Source organism: Myxine glutinosa, chromosome 9, assembly GCF_964187855.1.
Source record: "Myxine glutinosa chromosome 9, kmMyxGlut1.1, whole genome shotgun sequence".
Lineage (NCBI taxonomy): Eukaryota > Metazoa > Chordata > Myxini > Myxiniformes > Myxinidae > Myxine > Myxine glutinosa.
In genome coordinates this window covers 54,666,619-54,692,655 of record NC_136269.1, presented here as the reverse complement: position 1 = coordinate 54,692,655, position 26,037 = coordinate 54,666,619, and the positions used below count along the sequence as shown (strand labels likewise).

At 47.1% G+C, this 26,037-nt stretch overlaps 1 protein-coding gene across 1 annotated transcript in view; it reads left to right on the top strand.

Moving 5' to 3' along the window:
• Nucleotides 1-24,036, top strand: part of LOC137434704 (claudin-7-like) — a 54,113-nt gene extending 30,077 nt beyond the window's left edge. Inside the window, exons 5-6 of the mRNA XM_068127851.2 lie at nt 536-679; nt 23,005-24,036. Of these exons, the coding sequence (XP_067983952.1) occupies nt 536-679; nt 23,005-23,056 (196 nt within the window). The 3' untranslated portion in view covers nt 23,057-24,036. The remainder of the gene's footprint in view (nt 1-535; nt 680-23,004) is intronic.
• The last annotated feature ends 2,001 nt before the right edge of the window (nt 24,037-26,037 follow it).

The following is a 26,037-nucleotide window of genomic DNA, read 5'->3' as shown; positions in this document are numbered from 1 at the left end:
TTAAAAAAGATTTGCAGTTTCATCCAGATGGGTCCTAATGAAATATTGTTTTATCCTGGGGTACATGCCAGTGAATAACAAATAATAATTGATATAGAAGAGATAACTGGACATTCTGGAGGACTGGTAGGTAGTTTATGTATGGATAGGTGATTGTGTTATCTGTGAGAGGGTCTTGTCAAAAAGTGAACGTTAGTTGATTCCTCAAATGAACAAACTCCAAGAAAAAAAAAAACACACTGGTGATGTACCTTTGTTTGACCAGGAGTTCTCCTCCTTCACCTTCCAGTGGAATTTGGTGAATTGTAAAGGTTTAGTCATATCATAGGTAGTGAATATACTGATAGGTTGATTTTATGAGTGATTGATTGAAAAGCACAGTCTCATGATAGGCCAAATAGCCTCCTCCTGTGTCACAGTTCTTTGCATCCCCTTCTAATGCAAATGTGAAAATTAGAGACTTCATGTGCAACATTATTTCATTTAATATGATTTTTGGGGATTCTTTGTTTTTGTGTGCTGCGACTTACTGCAGATATGAATATGGAGTTGCATTATACTTTGGGTGGGCATCAAGTGTGCTGGCATTTGTGGGTGGTGCGATGCTCAGTTCATCCTTCACCTGCTGCAAACCCAGTATGCCCAAAATTCCACGGCCCAGCTACTCGGCTGCAACCAAGTATGTACTGAACTGCATCAGCACAACAACGTTAGGTGTGTTAAACATGTCTTCCAGTTTGAATGAAGTCAAGTAGGTTACCTATTGCATCATGTCGAGTCTTCTCCGATTCTGCAGCTCTGATTATTAATTTTGAAACCTGATACTCTCGTCACTTTAATAAATCACCAGGAAAGGATTTTATGCTATCTGTAGGTGCAGTATTGCAATTACATTGATTACAGGTGTTGAGATATCAAGCTAGATATATATTTTGGCCCTATCTCAAAATGGTGAAGAATCACCTAAAATTTCTAGTATCAGGATCCGGATTGTCACCAAAAATGAATCATTTCGTCCGTGTCACATACCAAAACTGTCTCCCAAATTTCGTAGATATCTGTCCATAACTTTTTGAGATATCCTGTTCACAAACAAACAAACAAAAAACCAGACAGAGGTGAAAACATAACCTCCATCCACCTTTGGTCCACCTTTGGTGTCGGAGGTAATTATCACTATTTGAGTGTGAATTTCATGAAAAATCCAAACCCATAAGATACGATATTATTGAAATGATTGATATTCTCTGGGTTTTTGGGGGTTTTTTTTTTTTACCAGATCATGCTCAATTCATGATCTGGTAAAAAGATTTATCAAAAGGATAAAATCTGGGACAGGGTATCTCAAAAGGTTGTGGATGGATTTGGACGAAATTTAGTGGAGAGGTTGGGTATGTGACAACAACGAAATGGTTATCTTTTGGTGAAGATTTGAATCCAGTGCTATAATTTTAAAGTGATTTTTTCACCATTGAGAGATAGGACAGAAAAACTATATATATATATATATATATATATATATATATATATATATATATATATATAGATAGATAGATATATATATATATATATATATATATATATATATATATATATATATATATATATATATATATATATATATATATATATATAGATATAGATATATATAGATATATATAGATATATATATATTGTTATGTCGGTAGGGTAGCAATATGTGGAGCCAGATAGATCTGTGTAGGTAGGTATTCATCTGTCGCGGTAAGGAATCTGACCTTGTAATAAGTTTCACGTGTAGGCGTTTTGTCGGGTAAGGAGTATACTTGTGAACCTACCAGGAGGTTCGTGTGTTAAGTAGAGTTAGGGATTAAAGAGCAGCACTTTGTGTCTCTCAATCGGCGGTACCCCGTGTGTCTCACCTGGTCAGCGAAACCTTTGTCCCTTTTGGCACCGCAACCACTTAGACACCATAGATAGGACCCTTAGTGCAACACTAAATCCCTTCCCTGACATGACTTTGGAAGACGGGCAGGCAAAGAAACCAGGCCGGGATACCGCCGATAATGGCCGCCGCCACCTACACCTCCAGCGGGCCTATCCACCTCGAATAGCACGCGCTATGACCACGGAGTAGGGAGCGAGCTTGGGAGGCATGGTGGGCGTGGGCCTGAGCGAAGCTGGGAGGTTCGGTGGAAGGGACTGATTGGTTGGCAGCGCACCAAGGCTGACGTCACCGGCCCGCAGAGATTAGCGAGCGCCGAACGCGATGAGGAGAAGCGAGTTGGAAGGACGGAGAGAGACTTGGCAGTGAGTGAGAGAGTTGCCAGAGTTGAGGAGCGTGGAAGTTTTCCCAGCCAGAGTGGTTGGCAAGCGGTTCGGACAGAGATCCCGGACCTGGCAGTTGCGAGCAGTTGACCAGCTCGGTTCGCAGTTCACGGTTTTAGTTGGCAGTCCCGGTGAGATCCGAGTTGGTTTGTCGACCGTGCGCGAGGGTCGGCCTCGTGGTGCTCGGTGCTTGGTGCTCGGTGCTCGGTGCTTTGGAGTTTGGAGCAAGGCGTGCCGCTGGACGAAAGGAGCCGCGTGTGGGCAACGGAGATTGAAGCCGACGGACAGATAAGACCGAGTTGCGCGTTCACAATTGCATGACGAGACATTTCTTTTGGTATTCCTTTCCCTCGTCTGTGTTTGAGATCTGTCATGTGGGGACGTCCCGATTAGGATATTCATTACCGGCGCGTGCTTTTCCTGTCCTTACCTTTTTACTTTAATAAACCCTTATATTATTTTCTGTGCATATACCTGAACGCAGTTTCCGTGTGGTTGATTTTAACAGGTAAGGCTGCAGGGGTCTCGCCGCTCCCCTCCATCCCGTGCACTTTGGTGTAGCTGTTGGTTTTTGGAATCCAGCATTGAGTCTGTGCCTCGGGGGCTAAGGCCTTCGCGATCGGCATCCGTGACCGCCTGATATTAATCAAAGACGGTCGCGCGACAAAATATATATATATATATATATATATATATATATATATATATATATATATATATATATATATATATATATATATCATGATATCTCAAAAAGTTGTGGATGAGTTGGGTGTGTGACAAGGAACAATCGATTCGATTTTGGTGTTAGATCCGAATCCGGATCAGAGAATTTTAAAGTGATTCTTCACCATTGAGTGATCGGGCTAACCCAGTGGTTCTCAAACTTTTTTGGACTACCACCCCCTTCTGCCCTCTTGGACTGGCCCAATGCCCCCCTTGTCCTATTGTTCGTGGTCGGAGACCCAGAATTTATGTAGATAAGAAGCAAAAATAACAGAAGCCAAATATTTTCTGAATAATATTTTACTTTATTTTACTTTATTTTTTATTTTATTTTGCACGACCTACAATGTTTCAGCAGAACAGGTCCAGGAGAGGCAAACTGGGAATCTGTTATCACAGGCCCAAATACCGTTAGTGTGAAGGGTGGGCCTGGTGACTCGCTGCGAGATTACGAACGTCTGGCTCCATCTCATTGAGGTAGAGACGCAGATCGCCCCTCTTGGTAATGTCAAGGCAGTTTCGATACTTGGTCAGCAGCAACATCACAGCGCTGAACCCTCTTTCAACGAGGTATTATGTGGGGAACGCCATCAGCAGCAGTTCTGCCTCTGTCCACATTGCGGGGTAATCGCCCCGCTCCAGGAATCCAGAATTTGCCGTATTCATGCTGCGAGAATCTTGCCTTCGCCTCATCATCATTGTGGAGGTTGATAATTTCGTCCTGTAATTCGCACTTCACTTCTTGAATGTCACATTTGAATGGGTTGATCACTCATGCTGGCACCGACAGTTCTAGCATGTCTCTGAAACGCTGCTCCATATCTCCACGAATCTTCTCAAAGTGATTGCAATAAACGAGCAGCTCTTCATCAGAAACAGCAGTTTCCTTTGCCAACCTGGGAAAGCGGTACATATCTCTGCGGCCGAGGGTTTCCCTGTGCAGAGTCGCCTTGGTTACGAACGCGCCGATCACTTTCTTTGCTTTAATCAGCGTCATATGGTCACCCTGGAGTTGTTTGTTGACATCATTCAGTATACTGAATATGTCCGTGAGGTAAGCCACATCATGCTCAATCGCATTCACTTTCTCCGATAGCTCCGTATCAATTTCCGACAGAAACTCGACCACTGTTGAGAAGAGGGCATGGAAACGGGTCAAACAAGCGCCTTTGGACAACCATCGAACTTCGGTGTGGAACAATAGCTGCTCGAATGCCTCATCGTTCTCCTGGCAAAGCTGACGAAACAGCCGATCATGCAGAGACGACACCTTGATTTTATTCACTGCTTTGATTACTGTTTGGAGTGATGTATGAAGTCTGGTGCTGAGAGCTTTTGCTACAAGATGCTGGCGGTGCACGACACAGTGAATGGCGAACACGGACGGTACCTGGTTCTTCAGAAGCGCAACAAAACCACGCTGGCGGCCAACCATCGCTGGTGCCCTGTCCGTCGCGCAAACGAGAATGTTCTCCACCGGTATGTTCTTATCGGTAAAGTACTTCTCCAACGTTTGGAAGATGGAAGAACCCTTCGTATCGGTCTGGAGAGAGCGGGCAAACAACATTTCTTCCACCATTTCCTGATCACGGATGAAGCGAACGTAACAGAGTAACAGAGCTTCACTGTCACGCAAAGTGGACTCATCCAGCTGGATGGCGAAGTGTGTGCTTCTCAGCTCACTACACAGCTTACCTTCTACATCCGATGACATTTCATCAATCCGCCTGGCCACGGAATCATTGCTGAGCGCAATCGACGAGAGAACTGGATTCGGATCCTGGCCCATAACGGTTTTATCACTTCCCCAACAGCTGGTTTGATCAACTGTTCGCCGATTGAATACGGTTTTCCAGATCTGGCGATGAGCAATGACAGCTTATACGACGCTTCCAGTCCTTTATCCACGAGCTTTTGGCTGGCTTTGAACATCGTCGTTACCGTGGATCGCTTCTCAAATTTCTCTTTCAGCGATTGGAAACAGCTGACATCTGCGCGAACCTTATCACTGTGCTTTTTACACAGGTGCTCTCTCAGTCGAGATGGTTTCATTGCTTCATTGGACAGCGTGATACCACACAACAAACACATCGGTAACTGTTTGTTCGTCGGAGATGGAATGAATCCATACTTGATGTATTCAACAGAATACCGACGACACTTTTTCTTTGAGGCCGACATCTTGAAGCCGACCGGACGTGAAGCTTTTTTGAATAACGAAATCAACACGCCAACATGTCGAAAGACTAACACCAGCGCTAACACTGACTGTTCATACCTTGCCCAATGTCTGTGCTGGCAAGGCCAGGCTGTAAAGTTGAACCAGGCACGTTGAATAGTCCAGCACGAATAGAGTGTATTAGATCCCTCATAAAAAGATTCTTGCAAGCCGATTGGTTGAAATGGCACCACGTGACAAAAATTAGTGTTGTACTATTGGCCGCATTGGCGGCCAATAGTATTTCGCTGGTGTCATACACTATCATGTTTGTTGCGTGAGCATGTATGGACAAGAAAATACCTACACGACATCAGCGAATATGTGATCATAAAAAGCATGCGGAGGGGGAAAGAATGTGGTCGTTGATTGGATGGCCAATTTGCCGAATGGCACCGGGTAACCTGTACAGACTACAGGAAGCCCATTGAGCGCTCCAAATCGCCGCTGCTCCTCTAAATCGCCAGTGCCCCACAAATCATTGCCAGCACCACCCTACCACCCGTGGTCTCTGGAGCGCCCCCCTGAAAGTTCCCAGCACCCCCTGGGGGGAGGTAGGGACCACTTTGAGAACCTATAGGCTAAACCAATATATAGAACAGTATCTCAAAATGTTATGGACGGATTCGGACAAAACTTGGTGGACAGTTTGGGTGTGTGTCAAGGAATAATCCATTAGATTTTGGTGAAGATTCAAATACAGATACGAGAATTAAAAAAAAGAATACCAAGTGATTCGTCACCATTGTCTCATGGGGCAAAAAACGATATATAACATATTTCAAAAAGTTGTGTACGACTTATGTTGTGTACGACTAATGACACTTGGTGGATAAGTTGGTTAGGCGACAAGAATAAGCAGATTCGATTTTGGTTAAGGTCCGAATCAAGCTCCCACTTATCAGTGGGATACAAAACGTAAACTGTGGAGCAGGGGGACGGTGTTGGATGATTGTGGGTATTGTTAGTAGGGTTTTTGAGATCTTCAGATGCATAGGGAAATGTGGCGGCGATGTTAGCCAGCACATCTAGCAAGGCGAGATCGGTCACCAGCAGACCATCACAGATGTTCGATTCACCACTCAAATTGCCCGTGTCCATATGCTGGTAGCTCGGCAGAGATGGTGTTACAGATTCTTGTGCCGGTTGTATCTTCTGCTTAATCATGGGGAGGGCGAGGCTGGTGGCATCCTCTCTTAATCATGGCAGATACCCACAAGATGGAGCCTTCTGTGTTGTTTCATAACAGTTCTCTGTAAAATGTCCCAGACACAAAAGCGACCATTTTGTAGGCCCCATCCACACTGTGGTATTTTGGCCAAGCCTCGCCCAATTTCTGGCAACCCTCGGATCTTTTGGCCATTGGTGTAGCATGAAACCATCTTTCGTTGTATTCCTACAATCACCAAGGACGCATGACAAGGCATTTTTGTAGAAATTGGAAAATTGTTCACCGTTTGAGTTAAATCGTACTGCGATGTAACCTGTAAACAATGCGGAAGTGGCGCTCAGATGAATGGTGCGACGTCACAGGTAATCGTGACGATTTCGACTTTTAATTGCAAAATTTCCCACTTTTTGAGTCGCAAATCAGAAAAAGACAAATTTATTTTGTGGGGTATCAAGGGTCAAGGGATAGATTAGTGTCGAGGTGGTCTGAGATTTGGGTTCCCCGTTAAAGGGATCGGTATTTGCACCTTGTTTCTGCAATGTGGTGATGTTGGCTGCTGCCAAGCAGATGGAAAATGACCCAGAGCAATTATTGTTAGGGTGAACAGAGCAGAAAGCAGATGCGCAAGAGCAGCAGAGCAGGTTTTTAGGACAAGTGACCAGATGCTGTGTAGGCCGTATGGTCCAATTACAGAATCAGAGTCGAGGGTTGCTCGACTCTGATTTGTCCTAAAAATCAAGGAGGATGTGCAAGAGCAGCCGAGCAGGTTTTTAGGACAAGTGACCAGATGCTGTTTGGGTCGTGCGGTCCAGTTACAGAATTAGTCGAGGGATGCTAGAAACATCTCCACATTCACAGGTGCAAAGGGCAGAGTCCAGGAAGAGTTGGGTGCGACTGGGTTGCATGGATACAAAGAGGGAGGGGATGGGCACATAACATTTGGAAGCAAACGCAGTATTGAGGCATTCGGCCTTCTCTGCTTGCAGCCCCTGCCAGTTTGCCTGAATGAACTGGCAAATCCGCCGGAGCTGAAGCGACTCTGAGAATAGCCAGGAAGAAGTGGAGGTTCTCTGTTGAAAAAAAACCATAAGTTGTACTACTACCTACCACTAGGTGGCAATTGTGTCCTACACATTATGTTCAAACAGACAGACAAACAAATGGACCCAAATGCAATACCCTCTCCTCTGGTGAGGATAATAATTCTTCAAACGTTCAAGTCCTTGTCATCTTCTCTTCCAGCAGACATTTCATCATGTTTTACACAGCAGAGAACACCTTATTCACTTCATTCTACTGCACCTCCTTCCCTTGTTGTACATAAATTCCACAAGATGGCAGGTTACAATACCTTTCAATCAATTGCCTTTAGGCTTCATAGCAAACTCTCCATTACAATGACATAAATACAGACTTGGCATTTAATATGGCATATTTTTTTTTTCTTGACTTGGGTTTACTTTGTTAACTCAGTATATCAATCTGGTGAGTTTCTTTTACACTTTGGTGATTTATTTGTTAAAAGAACCATGTCACTGATTGTCTGTCGCAGCAAGAAGTCAACAACAGGATTATATCACAGGTGGCGTGGCAAAATGTACGGACAGGTGCATTTGATGATTGGCTTCACAGTCGGGTATACAAGGGTTGTTGCGTTCTGTATTAGTGGAAAACAACTGCTGCACATCTCCAAAAGTTATTGCCGCTTCCTCTGGAGATGGTCCGTCAACTCGACAATGCTGTTTGTCATGGAGTGGTGGCTTTACGAAATTACGGCATGAAACAGCGTGCTATTGCTCGGCAGTATGGCATCACTCAAGGTCAGGTGTCAAAGATCCTGAAAAGAAATGTTCAGAGGGGTGTCCCTACTCCAATACTGAGGCCAGGACGTCCCCGCAGAACCACAAGGAGGGATGATCGCCAGCTGCACCGGTTAGTCCGCAATGGCCGTACCAAGTCAGCTAATCGGCTTAGGGCTGAGTGGCAGCAACTGACAAATGTGCCTGTATCCAGAAGGCTAGTCAATCAACGACTAGTTCATTCTAGATTTTGTTAATGTGACCTTTAAAAGAATCAAAAATCACATTTGACATTTCGAAACAAATAAATTGATCCTTGAAAGTGATGTAAACTGATATCGAACTCAATTCATGGACAGTACTGTGTTAAACTTCTGTACGTTTTCCAGAAGTTTCTCTTTATTTTGCACATTAGCCAATTTTTTTTATAACAAAAACAAAAGTTTTTTGTTTTTTTTGGATACTGAATCGAGGCTCGTGAAAGAGCTGACATTTACTTCACAAACAAATCAACCAGACAAACAAAATACATAAAAAGAGGGAGCGGAAGACAAGAGAATGGGAAGCACACAAACACTTGAAAGCACACAACATTTAAGAGCAGGGAGATGTGTGGGAGATGTGTGGGAGGGAGAGGGCTTGGGGGGAGGAGGCGTGGGAAGGGGGGGGGGGTGGGAGAAGCATAAAACACAAGGACACCAAGGACTTCCAGGACAGAAGTTGGTATTTCAAAAAGTGGATTGGGGTGAAATTATCGGGGATAGAAAAGATCAAGGTTTTGGATGGGGGAAGATAAGAGATGGTGGTGAACAGCTGTTTTAAAGACCTGGAGGGTGGAGTGGGATTGAAGAGAGTGAGAGGAGTTTGTTCCAGAGGCGAGAGAAAAGAGGAATGAAGGAGTGAAGGTGAGCAGAGAGTCTTGATTTTGGCAGTTTAACCATAAGAGAGTTGCAGGCAGATCTTGTGCGACCTGTAGGAATATTTGCGGGACAGAGCCCAGAGAGAGCTGGGGGGGCAAGGCCAGAAAGGAGTCGGTAGAAGACGGAAAGACCACCAACCTGTCTGCGGTGAGTGAGTGAGAGGCCCTTGGAGTTAGCTTCATCGCCGGAGATTCCAATGATTCTGAATGCTTTGCTTTCAACAGCGTGAAGACGAGCTAGGTGTGAGGCAGGAGCACCAGCCCAGAGGGGAGAGCAGTATTCAATTGAGCTGCGGATGAAAGCCTTGTTCGTGGTGAGGAGCTCAGGTGTGCCAAGGAAGGACTTCGCACGACGGAGGATGCCCAGTCGGCGACTGGCTTTGGAGGCCAGCTTGGAAATGTGGTTTTCCCAAGAAAGATCATGGCAGATAGTGAGACCCAAAAGCTTGAGCGACAGAACTTCTTGGAGAGGATTGTTGAGAAAGTAGATGGGAGGGTTGTCCAGTCGGTCTTTTCGGAGAGACATCGTAAGAGTGTGAGATTTGTCAGGATTGAAAGACATGTTCCACTTGTTTGCCCAGTCTGTGATTTTGTCCAGGTCTGCAGAGAGTGAGGAGGCTGCAGACTGCCGATCTGAGGGATGAAGAATGGAGCGACAGAGAGTAGAGTCATCAGCAAAGAGATAGAGAGGATTTTCAAGAGAGTCGGAGAGATCATTGATGAAGACCAGAAAAAGCACATGGCCCAGAACACTGCCTTGGGGAACTCCAGCCTGAACAGGAAGAGGAGATGAGAGAAACCCATTCAGGGCCACAGGTTGACTACGACTAGAGAGGAAGTTAAAGTTAAATTCCGACTGGGATTACGGACAGTAAAATTGCAGTTCAGTACTTTGTGTAACCCCCACGAGCATTCAGGAGAGCACGTACACGTTGAGGCATGCTGCTCAGGAGATTTGCCAAGGTTTGGACAGGAATCGCTTGCCATGCAGTGACAATAGCCTGTTGCAATTCACGCACAGAGGTCGGCTGCTGGTCCAAGTGGTCGATTTGATGCGTTAATTCTGCCCACAAGTTCTCTATCGGATTCATATCCGGGGACATGGCAGGCCACTCCATATGCTCTACACCATGGTCAGCAAGAAAATGTTGGATCATGCGAGCACGATGAGGCCGTGCATTGTCATCTTGGAAGACAAAGTTTCCTCGAAAGTCTGCACGAGCAAATGGAAGCAATGTTTCTTCCAGAATCGCCCTGTACTTGAACTGGTTTAGGTTTCCATTTCCACTGTATATATATATATATATATATATATATATATATATATATATATATATATATATATATATATGTATATATATATATATATATATACAATTCTCCAATATATACAATTATACATATATATATATATATATATATATATATATATATATATATATATATATATATATATATATATATATATATATATATATATTGTTGCGGTTCTGAGAATGTACAGATATGATCAATAAAGGTTAAAAGTTTGCCCCCATAGTTAGTCCACATACAACACGTAGGCCACCTTAGAACATTAGTTATGTCATAGTATGTGTGTAGAATAAGGCCATTCCCATTAGTGATACCTGCATTGTGTACAACAACAACAACAACAACAACAACATGCATTTTAAGGCCATTTTCCCTGCTAGAGCAGGGGTTAGCCTTGCGGTCCCCATGACAATCTTCTCCAATTTGCCCTATTTCCTGCATCTCTCCTTGTTAACCCCCTTGCCCGCATTTCTTCTTCCACCATCTTTAGCCAAGTCTTTCTCGGTCTTCCCCATCCTCTACTTCCTTCTACATTCATTTCCATCACTCTTCTCAACCAGTCACTTTCATCCTTCCTCAACACATGACCAAACCATCTCAACCTGTTCCTCTTCACAGCATCAATCACAGGCTCTATTCCCATCATCTTTCGCAATTCATCATTTGTCTTCCTCTCTCTCAACGATACTCCGCACATCCACCGAACCATTCACATTTCCACCCTTTCCAACCTTCGTTGCTGCTCTACATTCATGACCCATGTCTCGCTCCCATAATTCCCATAAATCATAACACTTCTCACACATGCAGCATACATCTTTCCCTTCAGCTTCAACGACACTCCCCTCCTCATCAGCACGCCACTCAGTTCCCGAAACTTCTTCCATGCACATCTCACTCGAGCAACCGTTGCCGAGTCTGATCCACCTTCTCCATTTAGCATGTCTCCGAGGTAGCAAAATGTTTTCACACCTTCCAGATTCACGCCGTCTCCAAGATCCAACTCAACATTTCCTCCATCTGCAGCTCCCTCTGTGCACACCTTACATTTGAATGTAGCTGCCACACTGGTTAATGACCCTCTCAGAACGCTACATTTTTGATGAACCCACTCAGCGCACATTGTACATTGAATGGAGTTCATTCCGACACCCTTCCTGCACACAGCACATGGCCACTTCCCAGTTCTTTCCACCTCACCACATGATTTACCACTTGCCATCACCTTCGTCTTTCCTATATTCACTTTCAGACCTATTGTCTCCATACATTCCTTCCACTTGTTCATCTTTTCCTTCAGTCCATCCATACTTTCCGCAATCAACACCAGATCATCTGCATACAACAACTCCCACGGTAAACCCTCCTTTATGTTCTGAGCCAGCACCTCCATCACAGCTACAAATAGTAGTGGACTTAGTACCGACCCCTGATGCACTCCCACCTTCACCTCAAACTCACCACTTGTACCGTCCTTCGTCCTTACAGCTGTGCGCGCTCTTTTGTACATTGCCATCACTACTCTGATCAACCATTCCTCCACTTCTAACTTCCTCAATGTCCATGTCAATACTTCACGTGGGACCCTATCGAATGCTTTCTCCAGATCAACAAACCCAAGAAACAACTTCTTCCTCTTCTCCATGTACTTCTTCTGCAACTCCCTCACAATAAAGAGCACGTCTGTCGTTCCTCTTCTTGGCATAAATCCAAACTGCATTTCGTCGATCGTCACCTTCTTCCTTATCCTCCTCTCCAACACCCTTTCCAATACCTTCATTCCATGCTCCAATAACTTTATCACTCGGTACGAGCCACACTCCAGAGGGTCACCTATCCCCTTGTATAGAGGGACGAGGGTACTCAGTTCCCAATTCACTGGAATGCGGCCTTGCGGTTGCGGTTGTGGTTGTGCGTTGCGGTTGCAGAATGTGGTTGTGCATTGTGCGTTGTGTAAATAAATAAATAAGAGTAGGCCCCGTTCATTTTGTGGCCCACCCTCCAATCGACCTCGTTGGGCAGCATCCATCCCGTGCCCTGATTCGGCTAATCCACCTCGTTTGTTACGCTTTGGGCTGGCAGCGTTAGTTGCCAGTTGCTCGCTCAAACTAGTTGGGTGGCCATGAGGTGGGCCTGAAAAGGGGGAGGAACGTGAGGTCGGGGTGTGGCCACGTCAAGCAGTACGTCAAAGGCGGAGCCGGTAAGAGCCAACAACCAACCAGGGTTCGGGTGAAATGGCGTGAGGGGCGTGGTAGAGCGCGGCTGGCAAATTTGAGACGGTTCGCTGGGCGGCGCTATATAAACGTGCACACAAAGCCCTTGAAGAGGACTCGTTGGAAGGTTGGATTATTGAGGACTGTGCGGAGAGGACTCGCATGTTTGGGCTTGCGCATTGTGAAGAGGACTGAAGGAATCGCGCTTGGTAAAGAGGACTGGATTGTGCAAAGAGGCCTCGTGAGGGAAACGCATTAAGAAGCGCGTTCGAGCTGCCGATTATTACGTACGCGTTTGAGCCGCGAGTGTAACTGCCAAGCCAGCCTACCTTTCGCCCGCATTCCGCCCTGTAATTGTCTGCTCCACGCAAACAACACGAGGAGAGTTCCTGGCAGCTGCCGCCTGACCATCGCCTTCACGGTACGAGTCGAGGACCGGAGTGAGCTGCCTGAACGCCATCATCCCCTGAGCATCACCCTGACCTTCTACATCCCCGTGTGAGTGTGTCTGTGTGTGCGGGCCCGTTTGGCCAGGGATAAGTTAAGACTGTATAAGCTTCACTGTGTGTACTTCTCCTCATTCCTGTACAAATTATTAATAAACCAATGTGTTCTTCCTGTTTCTTCCTAATTCAACCGTGTCAGTCTTTTCCTCCATTGGGTAAGCGTGGCACGATTCGGAACCGCTCAAATTGGATTTAGTTCCTGTTAACAGCTCGGATCACGGCTCGCTATCGCTCGGCGTTTCCACTAAAACCGTGGTTCGGGTTGGGATTATTTCCTTGCTTCCTGGGAGGCGTTAGTAATTAGGTATTAGGAATTCGGCCTACGACCCTACCCAGCGCTGACCGGAAGGAACGTCATAGCCCCGGATCACGTCGGCTAGATACAAGACAAGGGGATTAATCCCCCCTTGATAAGGGGGAAGGCCGACGTTGAGATCCGCAACAATATATATATCAGTTACTATGCGATTACATACCATCAGTGGTGAACCGCAATTAAGGTATCCCATCCAGCTATGCTGTACCTTAATGGGAGCGATAAGTACCGTCTGCCACACGGCACATTATCTCTGGTATCCACTCATTATATGGAATCGCCTGGATGCAGCCGGGAGCAACCAATCCAAATATATCTTCAGTTCCCCAGCTTTCAATGAGCGCACGTAATGACGTCACTGCCATGTACATACGCTCTGCCTGTCAAGCTCTCAAGAGAACCCTCCGACAGAGCAGAATTTTGATCTTAGTTCAGTTACTGTCATAAGTGTATGTAAAACTCACAGTTGCTGACCTGGTTTCGCCCTTTTGGGGCTCATCAGGGCAACGCAGTGAGTCCTGCATACACTTATGACTCTGAAAACCTTTCGGTTATATACCAGTTACTATGCGATTACATACCATCATTACATACCATCTGAAACATGCAAGAAACCCCTCAAACATCGCACAGCTGAAAGAATTCTGCATGGAGGAGTGGGCAAAAATTTCTCCCAGTTGATGTCAGACTGGTAGACAGTTATAAGAAACGCCAACTTGAGGTTGTTTCTGCCAAAGGGGGCAATACCACCTATTAGAGCCAAGGGTGTACTTACTTTTCCCAAAGAAGGAAATGGCATCTCTGTTAATTTCTTGTTGAATAAATTATTGCAGTCAATTCTTCATTGTTTTTTGTTGAATTAGATCCCCTTTATCTATAGCTACTGTTTAAATGAAGATCAAATATTGATATGTCCATATATGTTCAAACTAGAACGCCACTCAGCAGAGCGCATACTCCCGCCGTGGGTCAAGTTGGAATGGTACGATTTCATAAAAGTTTGAGGGAGTAGTTCAGTGACAAAACAAGACAGACACTGCACAGATATATATATATATATATATATATATATATATATATATATATATATATATTGAATATATAGAAGATTAAAAACACCTCACAGCCACAAAACACGAAATTAAAAACACTTCACAGCCACGAAACACGAAATTAAAAACACCTCACAGCCACAAAACACGAAATTAAAAACACTTCACAGCCACGAAACACGAAATTAAAAACACCTCACAGCCACGAAATTAAAAACACCTCACAGCCACGTGATTTAAAAACACCTCACCACCATGTCACTTTACACCTCACCACCACATAATGCAAAATACCTCACCACAACGTGATTCAAAAAAACCACCACGTTATTAAAAACACTTCACAACCACGGAAATAAAAGTTTCAGGGAGTAGTTCAGTGAAAACAGACACTGCCCAGATATGTAGATATATAGATAAATAAACCTGAAAATCGCAGAGCCAGAATTATTTTTTGGTCTGGGAAGCCCATGCGAGGTTTCTTCTTCTTCAGCCTCTCACAACCCTGGGTGAATATGCGATCTTTTTTTTAAAAGTTCGAATTTTGCCAAATCTGTTTTATTCGTTTGTTAATATACCTCAGCCATGGACAAATCTGGAACTAAGTCTTTATAAGTTCATCAAATACTGACACCGCGAATGACATTCGCTGAGCTAAATGTTGATATTAAAGCGCGGCGTTACGCGCGCTGCTTGCGAGCAAGGAGGAAGCGGACAAGCGGTAACATATAAACGTCCTTATTGTAAGAGCTCACTGTAACACTGTACCGCTCCGGGCTGGGCGCCCGGTGTATATCATGAGGCCACGCCTACCCCTCGGGCATGGCCACCGCCCACTTGGTGCGCGGAAGGATGTCACCACGCCAGTGGGCTTTTGTGTCCGCCACACGCGCCCCCCCAGAATTCCCGCGCACCTGGAGGGCCAGTTTGCGGGGCAGACGAATGACCCGGCCGAAGCGCCCCCTGGCGATCGGCGGCGTCCGGGGTGCAGGGATGCCAGGTGGGATGCCCCTGGCTGCCCCTGGGATGGGTGCAGGACCGGGGGGCGGCGTGGCGGCGGGGCTGGGCGGTGCTGGGGGTCCGCCCGCAGGAGGGCGGCCCCGGCGTGGGGGTCAGGCCACTGGCGGTGGATGGTCCACATCGAGGTGGGCCGGCTTGAGGCAGTCTACCGAAACGCGGTCAGGAGTACCGCCGATGTCCAGGGTGAAGTGCTTCTCCCCGGTCTCCAGCACGCAGAAAGGCCCGTCGTACGGGGGCCGCAGTGGTGTCCGATGGGCATCGTGGCGGACGAAGACGTACTCCGCCGTGCGAAGCTCCAGGGCGACGTGCGTCGGTGGGTGCCCGTGGCATGCCGTTGGCACCGGGGTGAACCTCTGGGCGGTCTCTTGCAGAGCGGAGCGCTGCTGTGCCGCGGACCATGGTGCCGTGGAGTCGGGGAGGAACTCGCCCGGCACCCGCAGCGGTTGCCCGAAGACCAACTCCACCGCGGATGCGCGCAGGTCCTCCTTGGGCGCCGTCCGGAGGCCCAGCAGGACCCAGGGGAGCCTGTCGACCCAGCCGCCGTCGCGGAGGGTGGCCCGGAGCGCGGCCTTCAATGAGCGGTGAAATCGCTCACACAGGCCGTTAGCCTGGGGGTGGTAGGCCGTGGTTCGGTGCAGCCGGACCCCGAGCCCCTGCGCAACCACCCCCCAGAGCTCCGAGGTGAACTGGGGGCCGCGGTCGGATGAGATGTCTGAGGGGGCGCCGAACCGGGCGACCCAGGTGGCGATGAAAGCCTGCGCGACATCGGCCGCCGTTGTCGACGCCAAGGGCACGGCCTCCGGCCACCGGCTGGTGCGGTCCACCATGGTGAGGACGTAGGTGAAACCCCGTGAGGGGGGCAGAGGTCCCACCAGGTCCACGTGGACGTGGTCAAACCGGCGTTCCGGCACCGTGAACGGGGCCAACGGGGCCTGGGTGTGCCGGTGCACCTTGGCGCGCTGGCACGCGAGGCACGTCCTGGCCCAGCCGCGGACGGCCTTCCGGAGGCCATGCCAGACGAACTTGTCGGCGATCAGCCTTTGGGAGGCCCTCGCGCCCGGGTGGGACAGGCCGTGGATGGCGTCAAACACCTGGCGCTGGCAGCCCGCGGGCACGATGGGGCGAGGACGCCCGAGGGAGACGTCGCACAAGAGGGCCGCGCCCGCGCCGTCGAACGGCACCTCGGTGACGCGGAGGCCCGTGACGGCGGTCCGCAAGGCCTGGACGTCGGGGTCAGCGGCCTGGTCCGCTGCCATCCGGGCATAGTCGATGCCGAGGTGGACTGCGTGGGCGACGGCACGGGAAAGGCAATCCGCCACCGGGTTGTCCTTCCCCGCGACGTGCTGGATGTCCGTCGTGTACTCGGACACGGCCGAGAGGTGACGCTGCTGCTGGGCCGACCACGGCTCGGTGACCTTGCCCATCGCGAAGATCAGCGGCTTGTGGTCGACGAAGGCAGTGAACGCACGGCCCTCGAGCAGATGGCGGAAGTGCCTGACCGCCAAGTGAAGTCCGAGCAACTCGCGGTCGAAGGTACTGTAACGGCGTTCGGGCGGGCGAAGCTGCTGGCTAAAGAACGCCAGCGGTTGCCAAGCTCCACGCACCCATTGCTCGTGCACCGCGCCCACCGCGTAGTCCGAGGCATCGGTGGTGAGGGCGATCGGTGCATCGGGCGCCGGGTGCGCGAGCATGGTGGCGTTAGCCAAGGCGAGCTTCGCGCCCGTGAACGCCTTGTCCATCTGCTCGGTCCAGGTAACGTCGCCTTTGCCCGGCTTACCTCGGAGAGCTTCGTGCAGGGGGCGCAGGAGCTGGGCGATACGGGGCAGGAACCGATGGTAAAAGTTCACCATGCCCAGGAACTCCTTCAGCCCTCTGATCGTGCGGGGGCACGGAAACCCCTTCACTGCCTCCACCTTGGCCGGCAGGGGGACGGCTCCGTGCCTGGTGACACGGTGCCCCAGAAAATCGATTGTGGCGGCGCCGAACCAGCACTTTGCGGGGTTCACAATCAGGCCATGCTGGCCCAGGCGTTCGAAGAGCGTGCGGAGGTGGCGTAGGTGCTCTTCGCGGGACGCGCTGGCGACGAGGATATCGTCCAGGTAGACGTAGACAAAATCCAAGTCGCGCAGGACGCTGTCCATCAGTCGCTGGAACGCCTGAGCCGCATTCTTCAGACCGAAGGGCATGCGCAGGAACTCGAAGAGTCCGAATGGCGTGATGACCGCCGTCTTCGGGACGTCCTCCGGCCTGACGGGGACCTGATGGTAGCCGCGTAAGAGGTCCACCTTCAAGAAGAAGGACCTGCCCGCCAAATGGGTGGAAAAGTCCTGAATGTGGGGGACAGGGTAGCGGTCGGGAGTCGTGGCGTCATTGAGACGGCGATAGTCCCCGCACGGTCGCCATCCCCCGCCGGGCTTCGGCACGATGTGCAGCGGTGACGCCCAAGCGCTCTCTGAGCGCCGAACAATGCCGAGTCGCTCCAGGGTAGCGAACTCCACTTTTGCCACCGCCAGCTTCGTCGCCTCGAGGCGGCGTGCCCGGGCGTAGACCGGTGGCCCGACGGTGGGGATGTGATGGGCCACCCCGTGCTTGATGGCCCCCGCCGAGAAGGTGAGCCGCGTGAGGGCCGGGAAGCCAGCGAGGAGGCGGGTGAATGCGTCCGCTGCCGGAAGCGTACAGACCAACGTGGCCGGAACCGAACCGTTCGGCAAGCCGCTTGGCAAGCCGCTCGTTGAGCTGGGCAACGCACAAGCGAGCGAGCTGAACGTCTCGGCCTGGACAAGACGTCTGCGCTTGACGTCGACCAGGAGCCCATTAGCGCACAGGAAGTCCGCGCCAAGCAGTGCCATGGGCACGTCGGCGGTGACGAACGTCCATCGGAAAACCTGTCCTCCAAACCGCAGAGAGAGGCAGCGTTTTCCGTACGTACGGATGGGCGTCCCGTTCGCGGCAAGCAGCGCGGGGCCCCCACCCGCGACGTGCTTGTCTGACGTGCCGGCGGGAATGACACTCACCTGCGCTCCCGTGTCGCACAGGTAACGGCGCCCGGAGAAGGTGTCCGTTATGAACAGCAGGCTGCTCGAACGGCCGGCGCTCATCGCCACTATTGAGCGCCGGCCCGGGCGTTTCCCGACCCGTTGAAGGAGCATGGCGGATGACACTGCCGAGCTTCGTGGCCGAACTTGGCGTGGAACCAGCACCAGGTGGTGGAGCTGGAGGAGCGCGGCTGGCTCCGCCAGGCTGGTGTAGTTGGCGGGTTGCCCCGCGGTGGCGGTTTTCGCCGCGGCGGTGGGCGGGGCTTGGCGGCGTTCACGAGGTGCGTATCAGCATGCCGCGTATGCTGTAGAAGCTGATGCTGTGGAACAGCAGCATCGTCAGCCTCGAGGACCGTGACGGCCACGCCGACTCTCGCCCGCGTGTCCGAAGCGGCGAAGTACCTGTCCGCCTCGGCTGCCAATGCTCGGGGTTCCGTTAGCCCGGTCCTGGCCAACGCGAGGCGAACCTGCGCTGGAAGTTGGCGCCGGAAAAGCGCCCGGAATAGCGAACCTGGGGCTTCGTCGCCCAACAGTGACAGCATATGGTCCATTCGGACCGACGGGCGCGTCTCACCGAGCTCGGGGAGATCCAGGAGGCGGTCGGCCCGTGCGTCGTCCGTGAGGCCGAACGTGGCTAGGAGTAGCCGCTTGAGTGCGTCGTACTTGTGGCCGTCCGGTGGGTGGCGAAGGACGGACACAACTCGAGCGGCCGTGCCGGGCCCAAGGGAGGCGACGACGTGGCAATAGCGCGTGTCATCGCCGGTGAGGCGCCGAAGCTGAAATTGGGCTTTGGCCTGGACGAACCAGACTTCGGCCTGAGCCTCCCAAATTCCGGAAGTTTGACGAAGTCGGCCATGGCGATGGCGTCGCGTGTGGAAGGATCGCTCCGGCAGATCCAACGTCGAGGGTCACCAGTAAAGCGCGGCGTTACGCGCGCTGCTTGCGAGCAAGGAGGAAGCGGACAAGCGGTAACATATAAACGTCTTTATTGTAAGAGCTCACTGTAACACTGTACCGCTCCGGGCTGGGCGCCCGGTGTATATCATGAGGCCACGCCTACCCCTCGGGCGTGGCCACCGCCCACTTGGTGCGCGGAATGATGTCACCACGCCAGTGGGCTTTTGTGTCCGCCACAATATCTCTTCTGAGGTAGAAGAAAAAAAAAAAAAAACAGTTTTAAAGCATTATACGTATCAAACGATACATTTTATGAAACGGGGAAACCTAATACACACTTTGGTGGTTTTAAAATGACAGAATATGTCTTTATTAGAAAAAAAAAAATGAACATTGAAGACGACTCTGCAAAAAAAAAATACACCGCTCTAACGCATAACCACGAGTTTAAACTACATTTACAACAAATATGAAAACTATTTTCATATCACAATGTTAAATATAGAATATATACAAGATAATGTTTAAAAAAAAATGAGCCATACCTTCCAATGGTAAAAAAATCCTTTAAAAAATTCCTGGATCGGGAATAATATCCTGAGCTTCACCAAAAACTAATCAATTCTTCCTTATCCCAAGGGCAATCATCCCACCAACTTTCATCCAAATCCGTTCAGAACTTTTCCAGATATCTTGTTCACAAACACACGAACACACACACACGGACACGAGTGAATGCATTACTCCCTGCCGGGAGTAAAGATTAAAAAAACATTTCATGGGGTGTACTTACTTTTTCACGTGACTGTATATGGTTGAATCTTTCAAAAAGTACCGACACACACCTACACGGACTAGTTAAGACTTCCTTATATCCTTCTATGTATCTGTTTTTCATTCCCCTACCTCCTTTCTCACCCATTTTCTTTTTCTATCTTTCTCTCAGTGCCTTGTATCCATAGGAAAAGCGCACCACATAAATACAATTATTATTGTTATCCCATGCATGGGAAGCGAAAAGCGGGGCTTAAGCCACAGGTTCACTTCTGTCTGTCTGTCCATCTAGAAACGTCAGTTTATGATCGAGGAAAAACTTAAATTCAATGTAATGTTATATTTTGAACACGAATCGGAACATGAATCGGAAAACGAACCTGTAGTTTAGCAGTATTTTGGCTCTGAATCTGTCCTGATCACACATGCAGAGAGGAGTGAGATATTTTTTTTTCGGTCATCTCATCTCGATTCTCAGAGATGAACTTATAAAATGGGTCATGATATCCGGATGTCTGTCCGTCTGTCTGGTCGTCCGTCCGTCAACTTTTTGCTATTTTTGCTACTCCTCCCTTATCACCCGGCTGATTGTTCTGAAACTTGACACATCAATACAAGAAAGTAGCCCGCACAATTGCTCGGGCTTCGATTATTTATTTATTTATTTCGGATCATCGGGACTCCCAGGGGTGGTTACCTCTCAAACTTCAGCTCCGTACTCATCCCTTATTATTCCCCTACCGGTGTACACCGGAGGGGACTATAGGTTTGCACGCCATCCCTCCGCCCGTCAGTCCGTCAGTCTGTCCGTCAGTCAGTCTGTCAGTCCGTCAGTCAGTCCGTCACGCAAAGAGCAGTTTTCCGGACATTTTTTCTAAACCCTTAATGCTAATGATTTCAAACTTGGCACATGGTTTACTCATACTAAGTTACAGATCGAGTTCGAACTTCACGACGTTTCGATCATTTTTGACAAAGTTATGGCACTTTGAACTTTGGGAATTCTGATAATTCTGATGAGCCTTAACTCAGTGCCATTTTAAGTTTTAATTTCCTTTAAAAAACAATTTATCTGCAATAATTGGACCGATTGAGATCAAATTTTCACTATATGAGGGACTCGGTCTGTAGAATATTTTAATGGTAATTATGACGTCACAGGTCACGTGGTTCAGCCGCCATATTGTTTTTCGTGAAAACACGAAAACCCCTTTTTCTCTGCAACGGCTGAAAAGATCGAGGCCAAACTTTGCAGGCAGAATCGCATACCCATGACGAACAAAAAAGTCAGAGAGCATGACGTCATGCGTCACATGGTTTCAGAGTTATGACGTTTTTAAGCATGAACCTTTAAAACCGAGCTCCTCCCTCATTTTTGATCCAACCAATGGGAAACTTCACAGATCTGTTCAGCATGTCAATCTACTAAAATGTCCTTTTGGAATTTGCGATAGGGCACGTGGTTTGGCAGATTTCGTTAATTAAACGAAAATATATTTTAAAAATGGATATCTCTTGTTTATTCCAGAAGTCTCCTCAAGCCGCACCGCACGCCCTCAGCCTCGTCTCGCGAACGTCAACAGCGCGACACAGCGCACGCTTTCCGGAGGGGCGGAGCCAAGCCGAGCAACATATATATATATATATGCACATCGATCATTGATCGTGAACCGGAAAATATAATAAATTACTGATATTTAGCGACTCGAAAGGTTCTTTATCAACAACTTATTTTCTCGTGCTTCGGCTGACCTGTCTGCAAGGTGTATAAATCGAAGTCCCGAGTGTGAATCACAGGTGAGCCCGTCCTGAGGTAATTAGCGATTGGGAACGATTCAGAACCTGTGGATAAATAACCCTTGGTAATTTCCCCAACAGTTTTCCGGACGACAGACTGCCGGTAGGGGACATGTATTGCAGCGCAATACTCAGAATGATTATTTACCAACCGATTGCTATGAAACCCAACACAGCCGTTCTGCTCGCTCGATAGTCCGCAGGATTGCTCGGTCTTAGATTTTTCGATTTTGTAGAACTTTCCAGTTATTGATGAAATCTATTATTCATATTACTGTATTTGCAATGTATCCTGTCAAATAAGCCGCACTTTGTTGCTAAAGATTGTGGCTAGAGCATTTGTTTTGAGTCTGGGAGATTGGCCTGCTCAATTTTTGACCCTGTCAGAATCATACCAAACACTTTTGAAGTGGTACATGTTGCTCAACTCGGCATTTGGAGGATGGAGAAAGGATGAACCATATGAGTTTGCATCGTGTGGGGGAGGGATGGAGGTATTTCTCCTTCATTGCCCCACTGACTGTAGAAAGAAAAGAAACATCACAAGATGACGTCACTGCTACCCAGAATGCACCGTGAAGTTTGTCTACATGTGTCTGATGTGAAGTCCAGTGTTGTTTAATTTCTCTGTCTGCATGTATGTGCGTAATTTACGTTACAGTTTCTCCATGAGCCTCAGACTCGAACAATAACAATAATGTATAAAAAGAACAAAGTAAAAATGAATTCTGGCACATTGGTGTTTCCAGTAAGTTAGTCAATTGTGATAAAGGTTATTTGACATTTATGATGAATAATGAAAAATAGAATGTAAAAGTTCTGTTAGTTTTGTCTTTTTTATTCACTTTATAACTGCTGTTCTGCAGTTGAATGAATTTGTTGTGAAATGTAGACTTGATCATGGTAGAATAACATATTGGGATGCTCTTGTTGCATGCAGGGGTGCTGCGAAATCAAGCATGAAGGGCTACGGTCGAAACGCATATGTGTGAGCAAGCTCGTAGAGGTTTTTACATGTGCAGGTGTTTTTTTTGTTTTGTTTTACAACTTTTACATCTTGGGCTTCCTATTACAAAAACTTTTGAGCACGTACACACAGTTAGGCTGGTGTGGTCTCATTCAACTGATTAAAAATTAATTTGTATCCCTGAGATTTGGGCTTGCAATCATGGTTTCTCTTGAGGTCTGCATGTTTATACAGAATACTCTTTCTCTTTGGCATCACTTATAATGATCTTGTTAAATAATGAAATGTGTCAAATTTTCCAAATGCCTGAAATTAACTACAGTGGCATTGTGTGTCTGAATAATAACCGTACATTTAAAAAATATACAATTTTTCATCTGCTATTGTTGCATACCTCAATGATGTTCCGTGCACCTTGAAGCTGAGAATGTTCTATCATAGTGGTTATGGATATTTATCGCCGAAATATAATTGGCATTACTTTTGCTGGAATGTCTGCAATTCCCAAGAACAATGACTCCAATAATTCCCACTTTCTTGTGGAATGTTTTCGCTCGGGGAACGTTTTTTGATCCAAGTCATTCACGAACCAGGTGGCTATGCATCACATTTGACCAATGCTGATTTAGGCTGGAATTTTGTAATTTGTACAGGGTGCTAGTAATAACTCGACTACCTTCCATGGAAGATGCTGTGGGATCTTCAACGTCCACCAGCTAATGCTAGCAGTTGGAGGATTCTGCAGCTTAACATCCTTCAATGGCTGATGCACAGGTGGTAGTTTATAATGGGGTCAAGCTTCAAATCCAGGCTGGACAGCACAAAGACAAAGACACAGCAAACCCGTTACATGCAATTGATCTCATTTTAAAGCAAACTGACGATGTGTCATATGTGCATAAACAACTGGAATATTGTACGAGTATTTATTTGAACGTGGGTTGGCTTTAAACTGCGATCCTGGGTGATGCATCAATCCTAATAAAGTTGGTTTTCCTACTTTTACACTTTGTGTTGAAGATCATTTTGTCAGATTTAAGAACATTCTTGTTTTCTATTTGGGCATGTCACCCCTCTTAAAGCTAACACTAGACTGGTAGGACAGCCTAGAGGTATGTGCACTCACCTCTGAGTGATCTAACCTATATTTGAATTTATACCCAGGTATTTTTTTAATTTTTTTTTGTATACAAGATCGAGGCTCGTGAAAGAGCTAACATTAATCACACAAAAAGTGAAAACGACACATAAAACACAAAAAACAAGGGGAGCGGTAGACAAGATGGGGAGAGAGGGGGAAGGACACAAACACAACATTTGAGAGCAGAGACATCGGGAGAAATGTGGGAGGGGAAAGGCTTGGGGGGAGGAGAGAGAGGTATAAAACATATGAACACTGCAAGGACTGCCAGGAAAGAAGTTAGAATTTCCAAAAAATAAAAATAAAAAAAAATAAATAAATAAATAAAAAATAAATAAAATAAAAGTGTATCTGGGGTGAATTAGCAGGGGTAGAAAAGATCAAGGTTTTGGATGGGGTAAGATAAGAGATGGTGGTGAACAGCTGTTTTAAAGACCTGTAGGGAAGAGTGGGATTGAAGGGAGTGGGGGAGTAGTAGGGAGATAATGGGGCTTCCAGGACACCCATGTATTTAGATGGGACTTTTTCCCAAACTGCCCATTTTTCCCCCGATTACCGCGACACCCCCTTCTCCTTTTACATGTAAGTGAATGGGGGAGTCCTTACTTAACCTCCAAGGACCACGCGACATTCAAAATTCCTCATTGATCCTATGAATATTTGCTCATTTTCTAATTTTTTAAACAACTCCATTCTCTTATGGAACTCATCCCCATCTAGGATATTGATAAACTTTACATTAAGCACCTTTCTCTGTGCGTTTATAAAATGGTATGTTTCACGGAGGGACCTGGTCTGTCCTCCTCCCGATCCACATACCATTTTAAAATTATAATATTTATTATCCGGTTGATAACCATCAAAGTTCTCACTCCACTCTAATATATTTTTCTTCCCGCCCTCCATTACCCCACTTAACAAATGAATACGTTTATCCGTCTTGAGGACCTTCTGACCCTCTCAACCTCTCGGATCTGGTATTTCTCACACTCATTATGTTTTCCATTTATATACCAAGGTTGATTACACCTCCACTCTTTATCCATTTATATATAACCAAAAGGTACACACATAACACCACCATCTAAAATATATCGTTTATCATCATATGCCCCCAGTGCTAGTTTATTTATCTCTTCTGAATATAATTCATGCTTATAACTCCTAATCCCTTTTACCTTTCTATACTGTTCCTCCCCACTCATCAAACATTGATAATAATGACCAAAATTGATACTTTCTTTAATTACATTTTTCTTAATCCCTTTGAGCTTCTGATCACACTTCTCCACATTCCCAACTCTATATTTATACGCATAAGCCTTTGCTCTCAATGCTATGAACTCACTCAGAATATTTCCACCAAGCTCATCCTTGAACTTTCCAATCACCTTTTTATTTTGATTCGAGAACAATTCACTCTTTTGATCATAGTTGCTTGTATCATAAATTACAGAATCAGCTTTCATATCATCATAGACGTCATCTGTCTTGATACTCAGAATGAAGCTGTCCGTATCCATATACATCAACATGACGTTATCATCATACTTTGTTTTCAAATTCTCATAATAATATTCATACATCAGTAGTTTTGATAGATCGAGAACAGTAGTACCAATATAAATCGGTTTATCCATCTCAATTTCTTCTTTCATCATATGAACAGCACAAAAGTTTTCTGTAAAGATTTCAACACGCTCAAAGCTCGGTCTGTTGATTAGTTTGGAAGTTTGTTCCCAGGAAGTTGTCAACTTGATATTTTGTCTCTTTCTAACATTTTCCATAGTCTTCCCAAACACTGCGTTATTCATCAACTTATAAAAATCTTTCTCAAAGTCAGTCTTTCCAAGCATTCTCTTTCG